Genomic DNA, 26,996 nt, shown 5'->3' with positions numbered 1-26,996 from the left:
ATATGCAATTTTAACAAAAATAGGGGGTTTGGGCTTTGAGGGATGATCAGTTGTGGGGAAGTGACTTGGAAAGATATGGGGAAAACTAATAGAAGACAAAGGTTATTTTAGTTAAGGGTTGTTTATACAGACTCATCTCAGTGCCATCTCTGGTGATGAGTCGCTCTTGCTGGTGCAGGAGAGGGGGGACATCTTCACAAGGAAAATTTATGCTCTGCTGTTCGGTGGGTGAGGGGAGGGAAGAAAACTCTCCCTGCATCAGTGGATTTTCAGTTGCCTTCTGCTCAAAATAATCCTTATGCCAAAGTGGCATATTTTGGGGTGGCACATCCTGATCCCCTTCAGGTGGAAATGAGGGGGGCAAGGTGATACTTAATGCTAAAGTGTTCTTTAGGAAGGTGGTAGCAGTTTCTACTTCTGTGAGTGTATGAATCTTTGGGAAATTTTTAAATTGTTGCACAGTTTGAAAGTAAATCATTGAAAAGGCTAAGATCACAAAGGTTTTTTAAAAGAAAACTTGTGATAACAAAAACTTCACTGGTAATGCTGTACTTAACTCCAAACCTTTGCTAATGCAGAGCCAACACTTTGGGAAACAGGCTAGATTGGCGTGTAGGGAAATGTGACCAGGGTTTCATTTGGGGGGCCATTTGGCCCACTTAGAGGCACATTACCGCACTCTATTGTGAGAAGACCTGGAGTCTGCCTCTCATGCTCATGAGACAGGCGCCCTGCTTGTTTCCTCCTGAGCAAGGGATTAATTCTCTCTTCTCCCTATTCAGGGTTGAGGATCCGAAAGAATAGAGTGGAGGCAATCCCACCTCCTCTCCAGCTCCCTTTATTTTGCTGGGGTTTGCTACCACCGTCGTAGAAAAAACATTAGCTCAAGTGTCACAGTTGCTACAGGTTCCCCTCTTCCACGATTCCCGCCCTTTTGAATACCAATTATATTAACATAAAGACCTGCTGAGCTATTTCCTTCACACCTTTAGCATGGATGTTAGGCCTTAATTTAAAAGCCTTTTGCAAGAGACAAGCAATCCAAATGACCCTTCTTTTTGAAGGAAAGTACTATCTTGAACTTTCTGTTAAATTAATAATCTCTGGGTTTTTGTTTTGCTTTGTTTTTGTTCCAAAAGAACAAATTAAGGCTTTGGAAACTCTACGCGTCAGTTTTGTGAGCTGTGGAAAGGAGCACTCCCTGGCTGTTTGTCCCAAAGGAAGGGTGTTTGCATGGGGAGCTGATTCTGAAGGCCAGCTGGGGATTGAGGAATTCAAGGAAATAATTTTTACTCCTAAGTAAGTGTTTCAGTTCACTCATTCATTCATTCATTCAATATTTTCTGGTCACACCTGCCAGGTACCGTGCAAGGTGCCAGCGTACAAAGATGACTATGGGAACAAACAGTCTCTAACCTCAGCCATTACAGTGTGCTGCGGGAAGGAGGCAGAGAAAAACTTGTAACACCAGTGATTATATAGCAGCCTATGAGGAAGGGCTCGGTGAAATTCGAACATGTGACCCTCTGGTCTTAATCTAATCTATTGGGAATGACTATACCACTTGGACACCACCCCCCTCCCCCAAGTTGGCATAAATATTATTTTAAAGTAAAAACATTTGAGCTACTGAAGATGCAGAAAAGCAGTCTTATCTGGATTTCCCTATCTGACTAAAGCAGTGCCTCCTAAAATTCAGCTGCCGTTAACCCTTCTGGCAAGGAGTTTCCTGTGAATTCAGCTGCTGTGAAGACAGACTGTCCAGTCAGCATCAAACACACACACACAAAAAGCAACAATAGAAACATCCATACTCTCCCATCGAAGTTCTAACCCCCTCACCCCCCGCTTTCATTATATTAATATTATAAACCTTCACTCAGGCTATTCCAGTTTCTATTACTGGGAGCTCCCATGTGTACAAATAAATAAACCATGTCTTTTCTCCAATTAATCTGTTTATTCTCAATTAATTGCAGTTCCCCAATCACTGCACCCAAATTGGAGAAAGAAAAGTTCCTCTCCCAGCATAAACTTTTTGTTATAAGCCACTGGGTCCTAATATTTTACTTAGTAAAATGTAGGGGGGAAAATCATATCCTCACAAACAGCTTTCTAGGACAAATGATATGATAAGCAATCTGAATTTTGTGTTCATGAATTATACACACTTTGGAAATGTTCAAAAGCATGCTCTTTAATACTAGGAAGTTACCATGTTGCCTCCCATGGGCATTAAATCATGTGAGAAATAGCTGTGGCTTGGAGGAATGACCATTGAACTTGGAATGGAAAGATCAAGGTTTGAGTCTAATTCTACAACTTGAAACATATATGACTTCTTTGAGTTCCACTAGTTTCAACTGTGTGAAATTGCTGATAGTTGTGTTTTGATCCACAAAAATGGCAATTCAACCCAATGGTTTGTCTCACGGGGCTTAAATTAGGTGATGTAGGTGACAGTGTTCTATAAATTTTAAAGCCCTGTGCTACATGTGTATGAAGAAATTTATTTTTCTTTTAGACCAATAAGTATAGAATAAAAGTTAGTGCATTAAATAATACATTAAAGGTCCAGTAAAAATCACTTTTAAATTACATACTGTTTTGGATTCTGCCCTGTACCTTTGTACATGTTGATGTCATGTTAAAACAGTTCAGAGCTTTGGAAAAAAGATTCTACAGAAATACAAGGGCATAAAATTGTCTTCCTAGACCAAACATGATACCTGGGATGTTTTAGATATCTGTAGTTTACTAGATGATCCACTCTGAAGAACAATTAATAGGTTTTGTATCTTTTTTTTTACGTATCATTTTTATTATAGGAAGATAAAAACTCTGAATGGTGTAAGAATAATACAAGTTTCCTGTGGAGACTACCATTCCCTGGCATTATCAGAAGGTAAAAAAGGCTTTTTTTTGATCTCCTAAGTGTCCTTAAAAAGTAATTTTCTTTAATTCAAGTGCTACTTGTTGATTTTTAATGCTTTGGGGTTCATTTTAATGCATTTAGAAGTTTTTAACTCTCCAGATTTCAAAAGATGTTTTGTTCTTCGTATTTTTTTCAATATTCTTTGCTCTTCTTATACTCTAAGTAAGTATTGCCTAATTTATATTTCACTGCCATAAAGACCATCTCTGCATGCATGACCTGATTGGCTGGCTCTTTCAGAACTCAGTATTGGTTTTATTTCCAGTACTTTGCGCCTTATGCTGAATTGCTTGCCTACACTGACAAACTCATATAGACAAAAGCCTAGTTATCTTTTGTACCTAGATCAAAGAAAGAAAAGTCAAGATGTCAAAATCGTGACTCTACATTTTTTTTTTTTTTTTTTTTGAGGCGAAAGGAGACCTTTATTAACGCATGCGGTCCCAGAGGAGGCAGTCTCCAAATTCTGGGCCCTCTACATTTTTTCTACCAACATCCTCAATCCTTTACCCATTTCTCAGTGAGAGTGTCAGGGAGGAAAAACTTTTCCTTTACCATCTTAGGTTCAGTACCTGGGGGGCTACAAATATAAGACAGATTACTAAGAGAAAAGGCACATACTTTTTATTGATATTTCCGTGCATGGGAATTTACAGAAAAGAAGAGAAGCTCAAGAAGTGGTTAGATTCTGGGGTTATATACCATTTTAACAAAGGAAAGGAAGTTTGGGCTAGAAGAGAGAAACTGTGGGAAAGTGACTTGGAAATAGGTGGGGGAAATTAAGGGAAGATGAGGGTTATTTTACTAAGGGTTGTTTATGCTCCCTCACGTCAGTGCTGACTCTCCATCTCTGGTGATGGTCCCTCTCCCATTCCTGGTACAGGAGAGGATGCCTTCACAAAAGGAAATGTATGCCTTGCTTTTGGGTGGGTAAAAGGAAGGCAGAGAACTCTTTGTGCATCTATTAATCCTCAATTGCCTTCAGCTCAAAATAATCTTTATCCCAAAGTGGCATGTTCTGATCTCCTGCAAGAGATATGTAGGATTTGTGTGTCCCCCAGGTGGTTTCTTATGCATAACTGCAGTTGTGCCACAGATGCCATGGAGAGCCGACATTTCTTGGTTGCCTTCTATGTGCCCCCTACTGTTAAGTGCTTTCTGTGTGCTGTCTCAGGTAATCGCCTAAAACACAGAAGCTAGGGCCTTGGCAGATGTGGCTCAGCTGGCTGGAGCATCGTCCAGTACACCAGAAAGTGGAAGGTAGATTCCCAGTCAGGGCACATCGATGTTTCTCTCTCACCTCAATCTCTCTCTTCCTCTCTCTCCCTCCCTTCCTCTAAGATCAATAAAAAATTTTAAAACAAACACAGAAGCTAGATATTATCTGCATCCTCATTTCAGAAATGAGGATATTTGGGCTCACACACTAATAGAAGAGGTGGGATTTGGACCTATACTTGTATACATCCAACCCTAAGTTCTTAGTGACTGTACCATGTAGGCTGTTTAACCAAGACAGTCACATGGCTATAGTATGATTCCTTCTATCTACCTCTTCTAGCTATTTGATCTAAGACAAGTTTTACTTTGCTGAGTGTCAATTTTCTCATCTGTAGGAATATTGATGCCTAATTTAAAGGTTGTTTAGGAGATTCAGTGAGAGAAGGTACACAATTTATCCTCTACAGTCTGTAGCAGATAGGGTACAATAAACAGTGTATTTTCCTTCCTTTCTTTTGTTCTTCTGTTTTAAAATTAGAACATGTACATTTTTATTGAGGTATAATTGACATACATTATTTAGTGTGAGGTGTGCAACATAATGATTTAATATTTGTATACACTGTGAAATAATCACCACAAGTCTAGTTAACATCCATCACCATACATAGCTACAGAATTTTTTTTCTTATAATGAGAACTTTTAAGATTTAGTCTCTTAACTTGCAAGTATGCAGTACAGTATTATTAACTCTAGTCACTATGCTGTACATGACATTTCCATGACTTATTTATTTTATAACTAGAAGTTTGTATCTTTTGACTCCCTTCACCCATTTTATCCCCAACCTTCTGCAACCACCAATCTGTTCTTAGTATCTGTGAGTGGGGTTTTTTTTAAAAAAAAATTGCACATATAAGTGAGATCATACAGTATTTGTCTTTGTCTGACTTATTTCACTTAGCACAATGTCCTCAAAGTGCATCAGTATTGTTTCAAATGGTCCTTCTTTTTTAAATTTTATTTTAAATGTGTTTTTATTTATTTTAGAGAGAGAGGAGGGAAGAGGGGTAGAGAGATAGAAACTTTGATGAGAGAGAAACATCGATCAGCTGCCTTCTTCTGGGGATTGAGCCCCCAATCTGGGCATGTGCCCTGACTGGGAATCGGACCAGTGACCTCTTGGTTTGTGGGTTGACGCTCAACCACTGAACCACACCAGCTGAGCGCAAATGGTCCTTTTTAATGACTGAAATGATTTGAATTATTTCCTTAGGTACTGATTTGTCTTTACATTGGTCTCGAATGTAAAAACTGTGTAGAACCCAGCACTCAACGCATTTGCTATGGTGAACTATGAGTTTTCATACATCTTCATGAGAGTTTAACATTTGCAGTGTGCTCTCAAAAATTCTTTTCAGTGATAGAAATAACTTAGAAGAGTTCAAAATAAAAATTAGATATAATAACATAAAAATCTGAGATGTGTTGGCATTTCTCTGGGCAACTAATTAAGCATTAGAGCAACTTTATTTTTGACCTGATATTAATTATCCATTGCTGGTCAAATTCAACATAAAATGTTGGTTTTTGTCCCCGCATGGAATGATTTTACAGTATTTATCAAGTGCCTGCAATGTTTCCAGCAAAGAGAATATGGCAGTGAACAAACCTAAGGCCCTGCTTTCATGGAGCATATATTCTGAAGGGAAGAAGGCGAAGAGAACCTTAAACACAGAGACAAATTGTTATGTAATATAACAGATAGGGATAAGGGGTGTGAAGAAAAGTGAGTCAGAGTAAGGGACAGAAAGCAAGTACTTGGGCGAAGGAAAGGGGTCTTTCTATTTATAAAGGAGGTCAGGGAAACTATCTCTTATCAGGTGACATATGAGCAGAGACCAAAAGGAAGGGAAGGAAAGAGACATGATGCTAAGACCATGATCCAGAAGAAAGATCCAAAAGCAAAGGTGATGAGGTAGGGGGCATGCCCAAGGGTGTGCTCAGCAACAGCAGGGCATCTGGAGAGGCATGAGCAAGGGGCAGATGAGGTCTGAGAAGCGGTCATGGGAAGTACGGGGGACCTGGGGCTTGTGAGTCTATTATTGAGTGAGATAGAAAGCTCCTGAAGGGTTCTATCTGACTTATATTTTTAAAAGGTCACTCTGGCTGCTCTTTGGAGAACACCTTGCTGGGGGCAAAGGTAGAATCTGGGAGTCCAGCAAGGTGCTGTTGTAATTTTCCAGGGCAGAAATGATGGCCGCTTGGCCGCTAATAATGCTAACAATTGGGGAGGTGAGAAGTAGTTGGAGTCTGTATAAACTCTGAAGGTAGAGACTTTAGGATCTACTGGATTGGAGGATGTAAAAGGAAGAAAGGAGTCAAGGATGACTCCAAGGTTTTTGGCCTGAGCACTTGAAAGAACACAGTTTTTCTTTACTTGGAAGGAGAAGAGGAGTGGATGTTGTTGGAAGGGACTTTTGAAGACGATCTTGACCATCCCCCTTTCCTTTAATCAGAATACTTGACCCTCCTTTATACCTGTTTTATTCTTCAAAGATTTTTAGAATTAAGGTGGTAGTTTCTACTTGAATTTGGTATTCCAATGTGTGTACAATTCTGAATTTCTCTTCTTTATTTTTGTAGATGGCCAAGTGTTTTCATGGGGAAAGAACAGCCAAGGTCAGCTGGGCCTGGGGAAGGATGTCCCCTCCCAAGCCAGTCCACAGAGGGTGAGGTCCCTGGACGGGATCCCCCTGGCTCAGGTGGCTGCAGGAGGAGCCCACAGCTTTGCCCTGTCTCTCACTGGGACTTCATTTGGCTGGGGAAACAACAATGCAGGACAGCTGGCCCTCAGTGGGAAAAATGTCCCAGGTAAGGAGATAGTCTTGTTCTTGCAGTAAATTATTATTTCTTTCCAGTTGGAAGACCAACTCTGCAAAGGGCAATCTCAGAGGTTAGAACAATGGTTCCCAAACTTTATGGCACATCAGAATAACCTGGGGACTATATTAATTTTTTATGGTTGCTGTAACAAATTATCACAAACTTAGTGGCTTAAAACAACACAGATTTGTTATCTTACTGTTCTGGTGGTCTAAAGTCTGATGTGGGTCTCACTGGGCTAAAATCAAGGTGTCAGCAGGGCTGTGTTCCTTTCTGAAGGCTCTAGGGCTATAGCCATTTTCTTGCCTTTTCCAGCTTCTAGAAACCACCTACATTCCTTTACTCATTGCGCCTTTCTTCTTCAGAACTGGTAATGGCTGGTTAAGTCTTTCTCAAGTCACATTACTCTGACTTTGATTTTTCTACCTCCCATTCCTTCAGTTAAAGGACTCTTATGATCTCCCTGTCTTAAGGTAAACTGATTAGCAACTTTAATTCCATCTGTTTTCTTAACTCCCCTCTGACAGGTACCCTAACATGTTCGCAAGCTCTGGGAAAAGGACATGGACATCTTTAGGAGGCCATTATTTTGTCTATCACAAGAGCATTTAAAAATCCCAATGCCCAGCCTCGCCGCGCGTGGCTCAGTGGTTGCGCATCAACCTAGGATCCAGGAGGTTGCTATCCGATTCCTGGTCAGGGCACATGCCCGGGTTGCGGCCTCAATCCCTAGTCGGGGGCATGCAGGAGGCAGTGGATCAATGATGACTCTCTCATCATTGATGTTTCTATCTCTCTCTCTCCCCCTCTCCCTTCCTTTCTCTGAAATAAAAAAAGATACAATATATTTTTTTTAAATCCCAATGTCCAGGTTGGACCCTATATCAATTAAATCGGAATGTCTGGGGATGGAAGCCAGACATCAGTCATTAACAGAGATCCCACAGGTGCTTCTATGTGCAGCAAAGTTTAGGAACCACTGGATTAGAAGCCTGTTAGTAGTGGAAGCAACCAGTTCCTTTGGCAATCTTTAAACAAAACTCACCGTGAAGTCTTCCACATGGACCCTGTCCTCCTCTGTTCAATTTTTTACATTCAGCTAACATATCTTTAGCACCTGTTTAGTGCTAGTACTATGCTGAGCACGTCTAATTTCATTTAACACTGTCAGCATGAAGTAGGTTCTTTTATTTTCTCTGTTATTATTACGTATTTGCAGAATACCTACTGTGTGACAGAAATGAATACAACATGATGACACTATGATTAGGATTAAGTTCTTAAAGCTTAGCTTTCCAGGGCAATAAATCAGGCATTCCAGAAGATTAAATAGTTTCCAGAAATAAGTGCTAATACACTGCTTTGCTTTGCTTTTCCAAAGCAAGGCTTTCCCTTTGTTTTATAATAACTCTGATTATTTATTCACTTCTAAAAATTATGTTAATGAATTATAAGATAATAAAAGTATTAAAAACTATAAAAATATAAAAATTCTTGATATCTGAGTCCGCCTCTTATACTCTAGAAATTCTGCTTTCTTTCAACAGTGGAAAGCCACAAGCCTCGTTCAGTTGGTGAGCTGAAGATTCTAGATGTGATTTATATCAGCTGTGGTTATGAACACACTGCAGTGCTTACCCAGGTAATCCAAAATGTCTTGCTGTGTTTCAAAATCCCAGGCAAATGTTACCACAAGGTGCAGTTACTGATTACTGTTGAAAGCAAGATGTGGATCAATATATCGACATATCTGTTCAGTGTACAAACTTTTAAGAGGAGAAGTAACCCAGTATAAACCATGAAATTTTCAAGATCCTATAACAAAAGGTAATTTTAGCTTTAGGATATATTTATTTTTTTAAGTATATCTTTATTGATTTCAGAGAGAGGAAAGGAGAAGGAGAGAGAGATAGAAACATAAATGATGAGAGAGTCATTGGTCGGCTGCCTCCTGCACACCCCAGACTGGGGATCGAGCCCTCAACCCGGGCTTGTACCCTGACCGGGAATCAAACCCTGATCTCCTGGATCCTAGGTCGATGCTCAACAGCTGAGCCACGCCCAGCCAGGCTAGGATATATTTTTAGGTACCTACTAAATTAGATTAATGGGGGATAATCCTTTTAGTAATTATTCATAATGTGGTTCTCCAGATAAAAATTATTTTAGAGGCACAAAGTAATTTTTACAGTTTTCAATAACCCACATTACAGACTAGAACATACTTTGTTCCACTTCTTGCTTGGTACAGATATGAGCTGACTTCCTGAATATTTTCCTCCCCTTTTTGTATTGGCCATATAATATATTCCATTGTAACGGATTTTTTTTCCATAGCAATAAGTTGTAGACTTGAAAACTGTGTGGTTGAAATGTTTATTTAAAGACTAAATATCTAAAATAATCTTTACTATTTGTTTGAAAAGCATGTTTGGATTATATCATTCTTAGTTAACAAGAGAAAGCTAGAGTTGTTTTAATCAAGAATCATCTAAAAGAAGGAATACACAGTGAGCCAAAATGTATGGGACATGGTCAAAGCAGTTCTAAGAGGGAAATTCATAACAATACAGACCTGTTTCAAGAAACAAGAAAAATCTCAAACAATCTAACCTTACACCTAAAGGAATTAGAAGAAGAAGAACGAAGCCCAGAGTGAGTAGAAGGAAGGAAATAATTAGAGTAAGAGCAGAAATAAATGAAATAGATACTAAAAACAAACAAACAAACAATAGAAAAGATCAATGAAACCAAGAGCTTGTTCTTTGAAAGGTAAAAGAGAAAAAAGATAAAATTGATAAACCGGACTCATTAAGAAAAAAAGAGAAAGGGTTCAAATAAATAAAATCAGAAATGAAAGAGAAGTGACAAATGACACCACAGAAATACAAAGGATTATAAGAAAATACTATGAACAATTATATGCCAACAAATTGGGCAACCTGGAAGAAATGGATAAATTCCTAGAACCATACAGTCTTCCAGGACTGATTCAGGAAGAACAGAAAATCTGAACAGACCAATAATAACTAACGAAATCGAATCATTAATAAAAAAAGCTCCTAACAAACAAAAGTCCTGGATCAGATGGTTTCACAGGTGAATTGTACCAAATGTTGAAAGAATTAATACTTATACTAAAACTATTCCAAAAATTTGAAGAGGAGGGAAGTTCAGTATTACCCTGATACCAAAACTAGACAAAGATACTACAAAGAAAGAAAAATATAGGTCATCATATGAATATAGATGAATATAGATGCAAAATCCTCATCAAAATATTAGCAAACCAAATTCAGCAATACATTAAAAAGGTCATACCCTATGATCAAGTGGGATTTATTCCTGGGATGGAAGGTCGGTTCAATATCCACAAATCAATTAATGCAATATACCACATAAACAAAATGAAGTATAAAAATCATAGGATCATATCAATAGATGTAGAAAAAGCATTTGAAAAAAATCCAGTATCCATTTATGATAAAAACTCTCCTCAGAGTGGGGATAGAGGGAACATATGTCAACATAATAAAGACAGTATATGACAAACCCACAGCTAACATACTCAATGGTGAAAAGTTGAAAACTTTTTTATTAAGATCAGGAACAAGACAGGGATGTCTGCTGTTACCACCCAGTACTATGTTCAACATAGTACTAGAAGTCCTTGCCACAGAAGTAAAACAAGAAAAATAAATAAAATGTATCCACATTGGAAAAGAAGAAGTAAAACTGTCATTATTTGCAGATGATATGATACTATATAGAGAGAACCCTAAAGATGCCTCCCAAAAACTATTAGAACTTAAATGAGTTCAGTGAAGTAGCAGGACACAAAATTAATATTCAGAAATTGGTTGCATTTTTATACACCAATATTGAACTATATAAGAAAGAGAAATTAAGAGAACAATTGCATTTACAGCTGAACCAAAAAATCCCTAGGAATAACTTTAACCAAAGAGGTGAAAGACCTGTACTCTGAAAACTATAAGACATTGAAGAAGATACAAATAAATGGAAGGATATATCATGCTAATGGAGATGAAGAATTAACATCGTTAAAATTTCCATACTATGCAAGGCTATCTACAGATTCAATGCAATCCCTATCAAAATACCAATGATATTTTTTACAGAACTAGATCAAATAACCCTAAAGTATATATAGTACTGCAAATGACTTCAAATAGCCAAAACAGTCTTGAGAAAGAAGAAGAAAGTTGGAGGTATCACTCTACCTGATATCAAACTATACTACAAGGCTATAGTAATCAAAACAGCATGGTACTGGCATAAAAGCAGACGCATAGATCAATGGAACAGAATAGAAAGCCCAGAAATAAACCCACACCTATATAGTCAGTTAATCTATGACAAAGGAGGCAAGAATGTACAATGGGGTAAAGATAGTCTCTTCAATAAATGGTGGTGGGGAAACTGGGCAGATACATGCAAAAAAATAAAACAAGAACATTTTCTTACACTATATACAAAAATAAACACAAAATGGATTAAAGATTTAAATGTAAGACCTGAAACCACAAAATTACTAGAAGAATACAGACGAGAAACTTTTTTTTTTTTCTTTTCTCTTTTCAATTTATTGCATGAAGGAGTTACACTAGTCCAAGTTAAAAGCAGACCCCAGTTGGTTACATTATACAAGCTGTGCGTTTTTTAAACTTGTGACGAGGGGCCCTGGCCAGGTAGCTCAGTTGGGTAGAGCATCACCCTGATGCACCAAGGTTTCAGGTTCGATCCCTGGTCAGAGCACATACAAGAATCAACCAATGAATGCATAAATAAGTGGAACAACAAATCGATGTCTGTCTGTCCCTTTCCCTCACCCTCCTCTTTCTTTCTCTCTCAAATCAATAAAAAACATTTTAAACTTGTGACAAGGCATAGAAGGGAAATTCTGCTCATTGCAAGGAAATTCTCACATAAGCTTTAGTGAGCCAAAAGCACTTAAAACCCAAGAACCTTCCGTTGGTTGCCCTTAGCCAGTCCAGTCTCTACAAGGAATTGGCATATGTTCTTGCACTGGTCGCTGTAGCTGAATTACTTATCCATAGTCTAGATGCTCAATTACAGTGCCATTGCAGGCAAATTTCTTCTTACATTCCTTCACTAGTTTCTTTTTATCATCTTCATCAGTGATTCCTTGGAGAGTAGTAAGGGTCTTCCTGCCATTTCTCTGTTGAATTCTTACATGGACATAATCCTCAGTGCCAGCAGGAAGCAGATCATGAACCTTACTTGCATCAGCAAAGGGGTTGAAAGAGTTGAGGTTCTGGATAGTGGACATATGATAGGATTCCTTTTCCTCCAGAGAAAAGGCCTGAAGGCTACTTTGGGAGAAAGTGGGGGGCAGGGGCAGCAGAGCATTGGGAAACAAGGGGGACTGAAGGAGGAGGTTGCTGAGTCCTCAGCAGCAGCTCTGATTGGGGCTGACAGTAAACTCTTTGACATAGCTCTTAGCAATATTTTTTTGGATATGTCTCCTCAGACAAGGCGAAAAAAAAAAAATAAACAAATGGGACTATATCAAACTAAAAAGGTTTTGCATAGCAAAAAAAAAAACCACACAACAAAATGAAAAGACAACCTACTGAATGAGTGAAGGTATTTGCCAAAGATAAGGGGCTAGTAGCCAAAATACATAATGAAGTCATACAACTTAATACCAAGAAAACAAACAATCTGATTAATGGGCAGAGGACCTGAATAGATATTTCTCCAAAGAGGACATACAGATTGCCAATAAACCTATGAAAAGATGCTCAACATCACTAATCATCAGGGAAACTCAAAACCACAATGTGATATTACCTTTGAATGGCTATCATCAATAAATCAACAAACAAGTGTTGGTGAGAATGTGGAGAAAAGGGAACCCTTGTGCACTGTTGATGGGATTGTAAATTGGTGCAGCCACTGTGGAAAAGAGTGTGGAGGTTCCTCGAAAAATTAAAAATAGAACTATCATGTGACCCAGCAATCCTACTTCTAGTTATTTATTCAAAGAAATACAAAACACTAATTTGAAAAGATATAGGCACCCTATCTTCATTGCAGCATTATTTACGATAGCCAAGATATGGAAGCAACCCAAGTGCCCATTGATAGATGACTGGATAAAGAAGATGTGGTACACATATGCAATGGAATATTACTCGGTCATAAAAAAGAGTGAACTCTTATCATTTGCAAAGACATGGATGGACCTAGTGGGTATTATGTTAAGTGAAATAAGTCAGACAGAGAAAGATAAATACCATGTGATTTCATTTATATGTGGAATCTAAAAATCAAAATAAGCTAACAAAGCAGAAACCAACTCATAGATACAGAAAACAAATTGATGGTTGCTAGAGGGGATGGGAGTTGGGGGACTGGGTAAAAAAGGTGAAGGGATTAAGAAGTTATAAAATTAGTTATAATTGCCAGTTCTAAAAATAGTCATAGGGATGTAAAGTACAGCATAGGGAATATAGTCTATAATATTGTAATAACTATGTATGGTGTCAGATGGGTAGTAGGCTTACTGGGGTGATCACTTTGTAAGGTATGTAAGTGTCTAATCACTATGTTGTACACCTGAAATAATATTGTGTATCTACTGTAATTGAAAACTAAATTTTAAAAAGAATCATCTTTTGAAAGGATATAATTTTGAGAAGAATGCACAAATAAATAAAGGAACCCTATACTTAAACGTTAGTGTTATTTTTGAACCAATTAATTTGTCCATCCACTCATTCTATAAACATATATTAAGTGCCTAATTTTTAAGGGAGTACCAATAATATTTTATGTTTAATGTGTTAACTCTATATTCACTATTAGAAATAGTAAATATAGGACCTCTCCTCTTTATATAGAGCTTATATTTCACATAGTGCTCTCATATAACTGTTAAGATACATAATCTAACTTTTTAGTTACTTTTTTTTGTAACCTGAGATTAGTTTGGTTTCTCCTTTTTTGAACAGAATGGGAAAGTGTTCACATTTGGAGATAATAGCTTTGGACAGCTGGGACACAGCCCCACTGCTAAGAAGAGTGGTCCACAACAGGTGGAAAGGATTGGTGGCCTGGTTTCCCAGATAGATTGTGGAAGGTAATAATAAGCTTTTTTTCCCCTTTCTTTTCTCTTTCCTTTTTTTTTTAGCATGAATAGAAACATTATATATATACTGTTATATTTTATGAGTTGGAAATGACTCATATGGCCCCGGACAGTTTGGCTCAGTTGGTTGAGCATCATCCTGTGCACCAAAAGGTTGCTGGTTCTATTTCTGGTCAGGGCACATTCCTGGGTTTTGGGCTCGATCCCAGGTAGGTGTGGTGTGATCCTTGGTAGGTGGTGTGTGGGAGGCAGCCAATCAGTGTTTCCCTCTCTCATCCATGTTTCTCTTTCTCCCTCTCCCTTTCTCTCTAAAATTTAATTAAAAATCTTTTTTTTTTTTAAAAAAAGAAAAGACTCATATGGAATGTTATCAAAACTTAAAACTCTAAAATATGACTATCCCTTTTGTAGATCATTTTCTTTTCTGAAATTTACTTTTTTCAAATACCGTTTAATTTTTCCATTTTTTTTTCTTTTTCATCCTAAGTATTTCATTTATTTAATAGGAATTAGTTGGAAGTTTACTGTGTATAAACCACCTAACTAGGTGCTGGGGAGTAGGAAGTGGGTTTAGAGCAAAAATAGTGGTACTTGGTAATCTCATGCTCATGCGTGTAGATGATGTATATTTGCATATACATTCAGAGTTTTGCATAAGCTAGTTATGAGGAATCTTTGAGTATCATCGACCTAATTCATAAAATAAAACACTTGCATTTAAAACACAAATGATAAAAACCAGAGTAAAGATCTACCAATAATATTCTCCGTTTAAGGCTAGTAGTAAGTTAATATTCACTGACCATTTGTTCAGCCACATCATTTGGTGCCCTCTAACCCTGACATGGTGATAAGGGAGCTGCGTACTTCGTGTAAGAGAAATCTGTTTTGTGTGTGTGTATAAGAGACATCGTCTTTCTCAGAAAGCATGAGTATCCTGGTCTTCGTTATATGTATTCTCTCTCCTACAGTTATCACACCCTTGCATATGTCTACACCACTGGTCAAGTGGTGTCTTTTGGTCATCGATCAAGTTGCACAAGCAACGCAACTCATCCAGAGGCCCAGACAGAAGACTTGGACATTAGCTGCCTGATTTCTGATGCTGGTATGAATGGTCCCACTAACTCATGATTTTCTGTTAATTGATGACACTGGAGGAGAAATATTATTCAGCTTCCTCTCAAAGGAGTGCACAGAACTATGGTTCATCTAGGACTGTTATTTTTTTTTTTGTACAATATGCATTTTTTTCTTGTACATTAATTCCTGGAGTATTTGGTAACCTTTTCTAAAGATTAAGGTAACACAAAAGAAGATCCCAAATCAGTTACTTAAGCATCAGAGCAATACCCTTTTATGTATTTAATCAAACCTCTTATAAAGCACATCAGCCTGACTTCATGACACAAGTGTGTGAGAAATTAAATTTTCAGCCAAGTGAATACATGACGTATAACTTGTTCAAAAGTAATCTTTTCTGCTGTTTGTAGTCAAAATCCATTTAGAAGAATATAAATTGCGTATAAATAAGTAAATTTAGCTTGGTAATAATCAGATTTTTTAAATGCTATGTTTTAGTGTTAGATTTACAAAAAGATTTATTTTTTACTTATAAAAACAATAAGCATGGATTTATGACTTTCTTTTAGACCTTGTGGATGTTCGAGTCAAACACATTTTTGCTGGAACATATGCCAACTTTGTGACAACTCATCAGGTATCTATTAGCGTTGCTTGTTTTAAAAATCCCCTTTTTCCTCTGGACTTCAGAGCAGTATTTGGAGTATTGCATCATTTGTATATATTCAGATTTCTTACTAAAATAATAGGGTCCTCTCTTAGAATGCTTTTCAAAGATATTACATAATTCTTACTTCCTCAATTGGCTTTCTAACAGATGAGACCCCAAATTCATTGCTTTCCCACTATTTATTACTAAGTAAGAATTCTAAAAATGATAACAGTAGTGAGTAATGTCAATTGTAGTCCTCATGCATTACACACCAATCCGAGTACCCAAGTGGATCAACACATTTAATGCTCATATCAACTCTAGGTGGCATTCTTTTCCTCCATTGTGTGAAGACAAAAGCATATATGGTTTTTTCCTAATTTGTACTCTTTTCTAGTATCAGGAATGTGTCTAAACTTGACATATAGGCTCTTACTGTGTCGCCTGGGACAGAAAATGGTGAGAGGCAAAGGTCTCTGTGTTGCTGGGGATAGTCAGGAGATGGTACTTGGCTGCTCTGTCGTAGCCATTCAGTCGGCCAACAAACACCCCCTGTGTCTCAGGCTCCGCTCTTGGTGCTGGGGATGAAAGTGGATAATACAAGGATTCTATTGTTTGTATCTTATAACGTTGCCCTCATTCATGGTGTTTGGGCTCTACAGGGAAGGACAGATGATAAACATGGAAATGCAAAATAAATAAGATTTGTTAGAGAGTGACAAGTGCTGTGAAGAAGACAAAAATGGGTTGTTTGTGGTGGGCTTCTTTAGAAATGCCAGTCAGGGAAGGCCTCAGAGAGGCTCTGACATTTGAGCAGCTTAGATCCAGAGAAAGCATTTCAGGTGGAAGGAACCACAGGTAGAAAGCCTGGCACACACATGCGATTACCTGTGTGAGAAACAGAAAGAAAGCCAGTCAGACAGAGCGTGGGGGGAAAGGGTGAAGAATCCTCTAAGATGGAGCCAGGAATGTAAGTGAGGTCAGGTGTGTGAGGTGGGGTCATCGTGAAATGGCCTTGGAGAGGAGATCCAGAGCTTAGTTGGTCTTCTGAATCTGGAGCTCAGGGAGGACGTCAGCACTAGAATGTAAACATGGTATCAAACTCTAGATGGTGTTTAAAGCCAGGGGCCTGGATGAAAGGTCACCTAGAGAGAAAGTGAAAATGAGAAGAGAAGGGGGACAAACTCCAGTCTTGAAGACTTCTCCATGTCAAGGTCAGGCAGTGAGGAGGAGCCAGAAGAAGAGCCTGAGAAGGGCCAGTTTCTGAGGCAGGAGGAAATCAGGGGAGGGTGGCCCATCAAGCCAAGAGAAGAAACTTTCTAGAAAGAGGAAGTGGCCAACGCTGTCACATCCTGCTGAGAGGTGAAGAAAGATGAGCACAGTTTGTCTTTGCTCTGTTCATTAAGACTGAGTCATCTCAGGGGAGAATGGATGAACCTGACTTAGTGGGGTGGACAGAGAATAGGAGGGGAGCCGAAGGAAACAATGACTATGAAAAGTCTTGACTTGTGTTGTGAAGGGAAGTAGAGAACTGTGGGAGGGTTTTGTTATTGTCTAGAGAGGTAATATTAAGGTATGTTTGTGTGCCAGTAAGAGTGATCCAGCTCGTATGGAGAAAGTAATGATGCCTGAGAGTGAGTAATTGCCATAGCTGCATGCGGGGGGTGGCTGCTGCTGCCATCCAGTGCGCAGAGGCCAGGGATGCTGCTGAGCATCCTCCAGTGCACAAAACGGCTCCTCACAACAAAGCATTATCTGGCTCAAAATGTCAGTAGCATCCGTTTAGAAACCCTGATCCAGGGCGTGAGTGGCTGAGGTGGAGCAGAGGAAAAGATTGGAGATGAGATCAAGAACTGAGAGATCAAGGTGGGGAATAAATTGTGTTAATTCTGAAGTTGCCAAGAATGACAAGAAGAATTATGACAGGCATGGTGGTGCTAAGGAAGACAGTCAGCAAGGTGCCGGAGTTTTCAGTGATTGAAGGGTGGTGACTACAGCGTTGGGAGATGGTTGTAGAAGAAGGGGAGGCCGATGATACAGTCTGATGTCACGCCCTTCAGAGGAGTCAGAATTTTGAAGTAGAAAGTAGGAGGAATGGTAAGTAGGTGCCAGTAGGGAACACTTTATTGTCCTCAGATTCCTGGGCTGTGGAAGGAAAAAAAGCTTCTTCATGACTGAACTACAGGGGATACCCAGGACTCAGATAAAAAAGCTGGAGGGAACTTTAGGAGTCATGGTTACACATCTTTTTCAAGAGGTCTTTATTTAAGCATTAAACAACAGTGATGCAAAATTTCCTGACTCATTACAAGTTCAGTGGGGGCCAAGGTATAGTATGGAACAGAGCACTAATGTCTTCGGAAGACTATATTAAAGACTGATTTTTCTTTCCAGACAGTGATTTCTAACACCTCTAGCTGAGCCATTAGGTTTCAAGTATTGTATAGAACCATGGTTCTCAAAGTGTGGACCCCAAACCAGCACCATCAGCATCAACTGGGAACTCACCAGATGCATATTCTTGAGCTCCACCCCTGACCCATTGAATCAGAAATGGTGGAGATGGGCCCAGCAATCTATGCTTTAACAAGATCACCAGGTTGCCCACTGAAGTTTAAAAACTGTTGATATAAAAGTAAAAATCTGTGGCTTATTAAAGAGGAGAAAGAAACTAGTATTCATTGAGTACCTACTATAATACAAAGCTTTGTATACCTAATAAAATTTAATCTTAATAAGATCCCAGGGATGTAGGTATTGGGTATTGTTATCTCTTTTATTGTGGTAGCATATATATATATAACAAAGTTCGCTATTTTAACCAGTTCTGAGTGAAAATACAGTGGCATTAATTGCATTCACAATGTTGTAGAATGCAACTATCACCACTATCCATCTCCAAAACTTTTTCATCACCCCAAACAGAAAATCTGTAAGCATTAAATATTAACTCTCCATTCCCCCTTACCCCCATTTTCAGGTAACCCCTAATCCACTTTTTGTGTATAAATTTTCCTACTTAATATAAGTGGAATCATAAAATATTTGTCCTCTTGTATCTGACATATTTCACTGAGCATAATGTTTTCAAAGTTCATCCATGCTATAGCATATATCAGAATTTCCTTCCTTTTCATGGCTGAATAATATTCCATTGTATGTATATACAACATTTATCTGTTGATGCTGTTGATAGACATGGGTTGTTTACATCTTTTGGCTATTGTGAATAATGCTGCAATAAATATTGGCCTACAGGTATCTAAGTTCCTGTTTTTAATATTTTGTGTTATCCCATTTTTTAAGTGTTAAATTAAGGCTCAGACCAAGCAAAGTGGCCAAAGCTAGGAACTGGACCAGACAAGTCTGATGCCACAGCTCCTCTCTCCAAACCCCATTGCCTAAGAGGGCTGGTCCTATCTACCACCTGTGCCACAAGCTTTCCTGGGTTATCTGTTACTCAGCATGTATGTGTATTTTCCTGATCATTCTTTTAGTTTTCTTCTTTGAAGGATACTAGTTCCACAAATGTTTCCAAGAAAACCTTGCCAGAAATCAGCCGAATCAACCAGTCCAGGACAGAACAATGGATGGCAGTGACAAGTGGAAGTAATGAACGTGAAGTGGCTAAGAGGTGGCTCTGTCCGATAATTATCTACCACTTTTATTTGGTTTTGAAGCCATGGTCATTTTATCCTAGTCATAAGAAAGAGGGTTTGGCTTTGTTGTGAAGGCATTTGTATTTTAGCCGTGATTCTCTTCTGCGGGCTCTTAGTTCGAAGAAGTCATTCACTTATTCACTAATTCATTGTCGACTTAACAGAGGTATACAGGGTGGGGGGACAGTGGGTTTATAGTTGTGAGCTCACAAAACAGAGTTTATTCTTGTATTACTACTTATTAAATATTGTATTATTTTCCATACAAACAACTCTAAACCTACTTTTTCCCCACCCTGTATTGAGGATATGCAATATCCCAGGCACCCTTAGGTGAGGATGAGATGCAGGAGTGATTTTTATATCTTCATAGTTTATTCTCTGGAGCTCCTAGTTTGTGTTCAGAAGGATGGATTTTATGTAAGTCTAGATGACCTGATCAAATCAACTATGCAGGCTGTTGGTGAGATGCAGCAGTCACATGCACAACGCATAACCAGCATTTGGAGGACTCTTAGAAGAATCATTATTTTCATTAATAATGATTCCACATCATCAATTATATATTCAGACATGAGATAAAAGTAGGCATGCTTTATAGTATGTTAGGACTTAATCCTTATGTTCTTGTTTTTGCAGTGAAATAAACATGATATTTTCATCTTCTGCTTGTCTGACTGCAAGTTTTTTAAAGAAAAGGTAATATTTACATGAGATTTACTTTCATATAAAACACTGGGAAATTTTTTAAATGGAATCTTTTGAGTCAGTCATTTCAGTTTGTGAGTTTTGTTTATGAACAAAAACTCCAGCATAGAAAACTCCATGGGCTGTTACAGAATTCTTCCATTTTGTAAAGTGATTTTCTATTAGACCCCTATTAAGTTGTAATTCCTAATTCACAGTGTTTACTTCCTGACCCTGCCCTCCTCTGTTCTCTGACTGGAAGGAATGGTGTGTTTTTCTGGATCTTTGTTTCTATGAGTACCATCGCATTGCTTTGGCACTTAGAGGCCAAGGCTGTACATGGCAGTTTTATTGTGGTGGGATCAATAAGGAAAACAGATACTATTTGTCTTATCTTTAGTCTCACTACTACAGAGGAAAATCTAACTTTTCTCTTATATGGTTTGACACTTGTCCTGACCCAGTAGTTAAAATAACTCCTTTGCAAAATGTTCAATACTTGGTCTTGTATTTCTTCCCCTCCTTGTAGGTTCATTCATTCTGTACTGTGACTAAGAACCATTAAAAGATAACCTGAGAGGGGGGAAATGCTATCAGTTCTCAGACACAGCATATAAAATTTTGCTGTTACTGCAGCCCAAACTTGTAGCTGCTGTAGAGACACTAAAGTGTTACCTATGTTTTTTTAGCCAAATGTAAATTTCATGTGTTTTTTTTATGCCAAGGAAATGGATTATTTTGAAATGAGGCAAACTTTAAGAAAAAAGTTTATATCTGATATGTACTAAGATAAATAATGATATATGAAGTTTAGAAATATTCCTTTCCATTTGTTTATGTGGGTTTTATTGCATTTCTTGTCTCCAAAGAGAATCTGGAGAAATGAATTCCATTGATGTGGACTTACAAATGGCAAGAGATACCTTCGAGAAGTTAACAAAAAAGGAATGGATTTCCTATATGGTAATAGTCAATATTTACTTGAAAAATAGAGCAATAGAATTTCCCTATGAGAACCAATATGATTGCAGGTTAATTTTGTTGGAAACTGAGTGAGGGGGCAGGGCTAGTGTTCATTTTGTCGTTGCTATATTCCAGACACTGTATTAGGTGCTGACTTTTATTTTCTTTTTGAATGCTTAAATGTGTTTGTTTATGCAGTTTCTCATCCAAGCGCAGTTGAAGCTTCCCCACCCGCCCGAGGAGGGGTCTTGGAAGCCTTTAGTCAGACGAGGGAAGCTCTGAAGGCTTCTTTCCGCATCAGCTGTATCTCAGAAGTCTTCAGTTTAAAGTCACCTTTATACCATTTCAGGTTCCTACAGTTGACAATATTTTTATTTTCAATATGAGAAAACCAATGCTTGAGAGGTAAATAACCTCTAGCATGAATGAAAAAAGCACTAGTTTGGGAAGCAGGGTAATCCTGGACTGGGAGACCAAAACGGCTGATCTCTATTTTGAGATGAATCTTAACTCTAGTTTAGAACAATCTGCTACTGATACATCCCTTATCCTCTTTGGGATATTTTCTTTACCTATAAGTTGAGTTCATCTTTAAGGTCTATTCCAATGTAATATTTTGTAATTCTTGATTGTGTTGAAAAGAAAACTTTCCCTCTACCAATTTAGGTTCATGTGTTTGGGGGCCTGCAAATTGACAATAGACAGATTAACAGGAGCACAGAAAACAAGTTTTATTCCCATGCATGTGGAAGCATTCGAATGAAAAGTCCATGAACAGCTAGGGATGAGGGCTTATATCACAACGTACTAGGGAAAGAGATGGGGGAGAAATGGAGTTCAAGGGCAGACAAATGGGTTTCTGGGGGGACAAATGAAAGATGTGACAGCTTGTGATAGTGTTTGTTTATGCAGTTTCTCATCCAAGTGCAGTTGAAGCTTCCCCACCCGCCCGAGAAGGGGTCTTGGAAGCCTTTAGTCTGATGAGGGAAGCTCTGAAGGCTTCTTTCCGCATCCGCTGTATCTCAGAAGTCTTCAGTTTAGAGTCACGTTTATACCATTTCAGGTTCCTACATTTGGAAGGGAAAGGGGGAGGGTGTTCCTTAATGTGCAGTTAGACACTACATTTTTATTTTCAAGATGAAGAAGAACAGTATATGTTATCAAGTATATTTTAAAAGTAAATTTATTTAGGTGAGATGGGAGATGATTCGATGTGCTTTTCCCAGCGTAAGTTCCAAAGAACATTAGTTACACAGAATGCTCCGTAAGAAAGAAAGGGTTCTTGGTGAAACAACTTTGGAAACACTACATACTATTATGCACATCAGCAAATCAAAGATTCTGTCATACACCAAAAAAAAACACCTCGGTTTTTTTACCTTATTTTTCTCAAAGGTATTTGACTTTGTGATTATTTTGCCATATACACCTCCTAGCATTCCACAGAAATCATGTTCTGGACATCTGAGAAAACAAATTTTAAGGACATTAATAATAATAATATGTAGTACTTTACAGTTTATTGTTGTATATATCATCTTTCTTAACCTGTATGCCACATAGAGGCAGAACTATAGTAAAGAGTATCTAAGATCTACTAAAGAGAATAAATAACACTAGCTGTCGTCACGAACAACTTCTAAACTTCAGTGGCTTAACACAATGAAGATTTCTTTCCCACATCATAGTCCCATGAGGGTTTCAAATAAGAGGCACCTGTAGGGGGCGGAATCTTTTTTCCCTCTCTCCATCTTAGTTTCACTGACTGGGGCCCTACAAATAAGACTGAGAAATGACAGATTAGTAGGTGAAAAACAAGCAGAAGTTTATTCACGTGTGCATCTTTCATATACACTCAGTGATGAGAAATTTGAAGGGGTGGTTAGAACATGGGCTTATATAGCATCTTAGTAAAGCACAATAACTTTGTAGAGAAGTGATAAGACAAAGGGAAAGGACTTTGAACTTCTAGAGGCACCGAATTGTGGGAAGGCAAATACATGGAGAAGCGAATGGTAGAAAGGGGCTAGTCAGCAAGGTTTGTTTGTGTGGACTCTTTCTCAGTGCCAGCTCCTCTCTGCTGATAAGGCTCTTATCCCCTTCCCGTACAGGGAGTTGGGGACAGGAGAACACCTTCACAAAAGGACTTTATATTCAGTTTTCAGGTAGATAGAGGGAAACCAGAAAGCTTGTTCTATGTCTTTTTTTCCGTACTTGCCATCAGTTCAAAATGAGTGGCATATTTGGGGTGGCGTAGCCTGCTGCCCTGCCCACCTCTGCACAGGTGACTTCAGGACTGATGCAGGCTCCTTCCTTCTGGGCTCTGGGCCCCTTAAATCCTCCAGGAGATCTTTTGTGTTTGGTTGGCAGACTAGGAAGGAGAGTATGTCAGGTCATTTGAGGGGATTCAGGGGGGCCATGCCTCGAAGTATCACACATCGCCTTCACTCACATTGCACTAGCTGGAACTCAGTCACATGGCCCCACCTAAGTGCAGGGGAGGCTGGAAAAGGCCATCCCTCTGTGAACCCAGGAGGAAGCTGCAACAGGATTGATGAGGTGAAGATGTGGCATTTTCTCTGCCGTCAGACAGATCTGGGTATGAGTCCCTGCTCTGTCACTTCCTAGTTGAGCAGCTTCCACGAGTCACTCAGTACATACATGCACATGTGATTTCACTTTTATTTCCTCATGCACCCCAGTATAAAATAGGGAGGATGGCTCTTACTATTTCAGGGGCATTTGGGATGCAAGGAGTGATGAACAACAGATTTTAGGAAAACTAAATGGTTATTCCAATTGGGAAGTGGTGGAGTGAAACCCCTGGTCCCAAAACTTATCCTGGGCCTTTCTCCGATCCTCTTTCAACTGCAGATAACTACATGTCTCAGGGATGATCTACTCAGCGCTCTTCCATGTCATTCTCCACACCGAGAAGCGTTATCAGTTTTCCTTCTGCTCCCACAATGTCCTGTGATGCATGATTCTAGGAACTGGGAAAGTCTGGTGGTTCCGTTTGCACAGGCTGTTTGTAAAATGAGTAACCGATCTTTACAAGTCCTGAGTAAGTTTGATTACTTTCATGTTACTTTATTTGAACTCTCAATAGAGAGTCACCGTCTGAAGTAGAAGTTGTAGTAAATTTTGGATAGATTTCAAAATACACAAATATTTGAGTACATGATAAGTGAATTATTGAAAAGATAAACCTAAAGCTATTATAATCTTTACTGCTATCACACAAGGCATTTGTAATTCTTAGACTTGGACATGGCTTTGACATCAGAGTTTAATAACCATAGAGGATCCAGTCAAGATAAATCCACTTTATAACTTTTTGCTAATGTTGTTTTAAAACTTTAGACATTTTAACCAGAGGTGACGAAAAAGAAATGTTAAGCTTTGTGTTCTTGCTGTTTATTTCATTCACTATGATAGGATGTCCTTTTACAATTTTAAGCTAGTGTTCAAGGTCTAAAGCTTAAAAGGTACAAAGGATATATACAGTGAAATATAAGCCACCAGGTTTCCCTCTCAGAAAGCAGTTACAGAACATAGTTTCTTGTGTAACCTTTGAAAGATACATATAAACATATAGAAATGCATTTTTTAATGGTAGCAAATCATTCACATTCTTTGGCAACTTGCTTTTTCCCATTTAAAAGCATATCATGGAGAGCATTCTGTTATTGGACCTATAGAACTGCCTTACTCTATTTAATGGCTGAATAGTATTCTATTGGGAGACTATACTATGAATAGCTGTTTCTAAACTTTTGCTATTATAACAGTGCTAACCGACATTTCTTTGTACATATATAAATTTACACAGCCAGGGAAAATTCCAGAATGCAAAATTACTGGGTCAAATTGTATATGCATTTTAAATTTTGAGAGATTTTGCCAAATGACCCTCCAAAGAAGTCTGGGCCACCATGTTGCCCAACTTTAAGTGGCCACCAGCCACACTGTAGTGTAAGTAAAATGCAGCCCTGGAGTTGGGCGAACTGGCAGCCTGGACAGAGGATGTATCAGTTTACACTTCATCAACAACTATGAGAGCATCAGCCCATGCATTTTTCTACAGTGTTCTCAAACTTTGGCCTTTCCCATTCTGAAAAAAAGAACCTTTTAATTTTAATGTTCTCATTATGAATGGGGTTGTGCTGATTTTCTTATATCTCAGTTCATTTGTATATCATATTCTGGAAACTATCAGTTTTCCCCTCTTCCCCTTTTTTCCATTTGTTGTTACTATTTTTCTTTTTTTTTCTTTTTAAATATGTCTTTATTGATTTCAGAGAAAGGAAGGGAGAGGGGGAGAGAGAGACAGAAACATCAGTGATGAGAGAGTCATTGATCAGTTGCCTCCTGCACGCCCCCAACTGGGGATCGAGCCCGCAACCTGGGCATGTGCCCTGACCTGAATAGAACTTCGATCTCCCGGATCCTAGGTCAACGCTCAGCCGCTGAGTCACGCCCAGCTGGGCAGTATTTTCTTTTTATTTAGGAGATTTTTTGTTTTTGGGGTTTTTTTTTTTGATATATCTTTATTGATTTCAGAGAGAGGAAAGGAGAGGGAGAGAGAGAGAGAAACATCAATGATGAGAGAGTCATTGATCGAGACCGCAACCCGGGCATGTGCCCTGACCGGGAACCGAACCCGATCGCCTGGATCCCAGGTCGACGCTCAACTGCTGAGCCACGCCTGGCCGGGCTATTTAGGAGATTTTAAGCTACTAAGGCAGCTAATCCTTTATCAACAATATGAGCTACAAATGTTTTCTTAATGTTTTCAATAATATTAGTTACAAATTTTTTTTCTTTAGGTTTTTAAAACTGTTTTTACTTTGTGATATTTTTGCCATGCATAATTATTTTTAAACATTTTTATGAAGCCTACTATATTTGACATTTTCCTTTATGGTTTCTGAGTTTGGGTCATACTTCAAAAAGACTACCTCACTCAAACAAAGAAACAAAAAAATTCCCATGCTCCTACCAGAAGTATTCTTGTTTCATTTTTATGTTTAAATCTTTGATCCATATGGAGTTTATCTTGATTAAATTTTATTTTTTTCTGGATCAGTTTCCACTTGTCCCCAGACACTTATTGAATGATCTGTTTCATTCCCTCTAATATGCAGTGCCACCTTTATCATATACAAAAATCTCATGTGCATGTGGATACATTTGTAGAATTTCTGCCATGTTGAGCTGCTTTTCGTGCATTTGGTTTATACTATTTTAATGACATTAGCTTGATAATAGATTTCAACATTTGATAGGTTTGTTTTCTGAGAATTGTCTTTTAAAGATACAACAATCTAGATTATAACCTCAGAAATATTAAAATGTTGTTAATAATATAATTTTTAAAATATGTCCATATATACCAGGTGTTCATAAAGTCTGAAGACATGGGTAATATAATTTTTTACAGATTGAAAATATCCTTGATGACATTGTGTGTGTGTGTGTGTGTGTGTGTTCACCTATGTATGTTTTCAGATACAAACCTATTTATAAACCTATATTTCATATAGGTTTCATATAGGTTTATAAATAACCTATAGAATTTTCAGTTTGAAAATCACACAAACAAGTAATCAAGCATAAATATGAACTATCAACATGTTTCTTCAGAATCCTGATTTTGAGTTTTTAATTCCAATGATATTTAATCAGAGAAAAGATTTTTTCTGTGAGTAATAAATGTTGTCCAGAATGCTATCCTTAGAAAATATATTTTATGGGTTATGCCATCAGAA

At 38.3% G+C, this 26,996-nt stretch overlaps 1 protein-coding gene and 1 pseudogene across 1 annotated transcript in view; one reads left to right on the top strand and one right to left on the bottom strand.

The window, feature by feature from the left end:
• Window positions 1-877: 877 nt before the first annotated feature.
• The window catches only part of HERC6 (HECT and RLD domain containing E3 ubiquitin protein ligase family member 6), a 49,743-nt gene continuing 23,624 nt past the window's right edge, over window positions 878-26,996 (top strand). Inside the window, exons 1-11 of the mRNA XM_016203231.2 lie at window positions 878-1,299; window positions 2,829-2,905; window positions 6,804-7,031; window positions 8,591-8,685; window positions 14,045-14,172; window positions 15,153-15,289; window positions 15,834-15,901; window positions 19,429-19,550; window positions 20,215-20,274; window positions 21,132-21,225; window positions 24,100-24,289. Of these exons, the coding sequence (XP_016058717.2) occupies window positions 998-1,299; window positions 2,829-2,905; window positions 6,804-7,031; window positions 8,591-8,685; window positions 14,045-14,172; window positions 15,153-15,289; window positions 15,834-15,901; window positions 19,429-19,550; window positions 20,215-20,274; window positions 21,132-21,225; window positions 24,100-24,289 (1,501 nt within the window). The 5' untranslated portion in view covers window positions 878-997. The remainder of the gene's footprint in view (window positions 1,300-2,828; window positions 2,906-6,803; window positions 7,032-8,590; window positions 8,686-14,044; window positions 14,173-15,152; window positions 15,290-15,833; window positions 15,902-19,428; window positions 19,551-20,214; window positions 20,275-21,131; window positions 21,226-24,099; window positions 24,290-26,996) is intronic.
• LOC107529725 (eukaryotic translation initiation factor 1 pseudogene) lies at window positions 12,018-12,357 on the bottom strand (annotated as a pseudogene).

This window comes from Miniopterus natalensis, chromosome 1 (assembly GCF_054644295.1).
Source record: "Miniopterus natalensis isolate mMinNat1 chromosome 1, mMinNat1.hap1, whole genome shotgun sequence".
NCBI classification, from domain to species: Eukaryota; Metazoa; Chordata; class Mammalia; order Chiroptera; family Miniopteridae; genus Miniopterus; species Miniopterus natalensis.
Note: the sequence above shows the minus strand (reverse complement) of the source record. Positions and strands in the feature narration are given on the sequence as shown.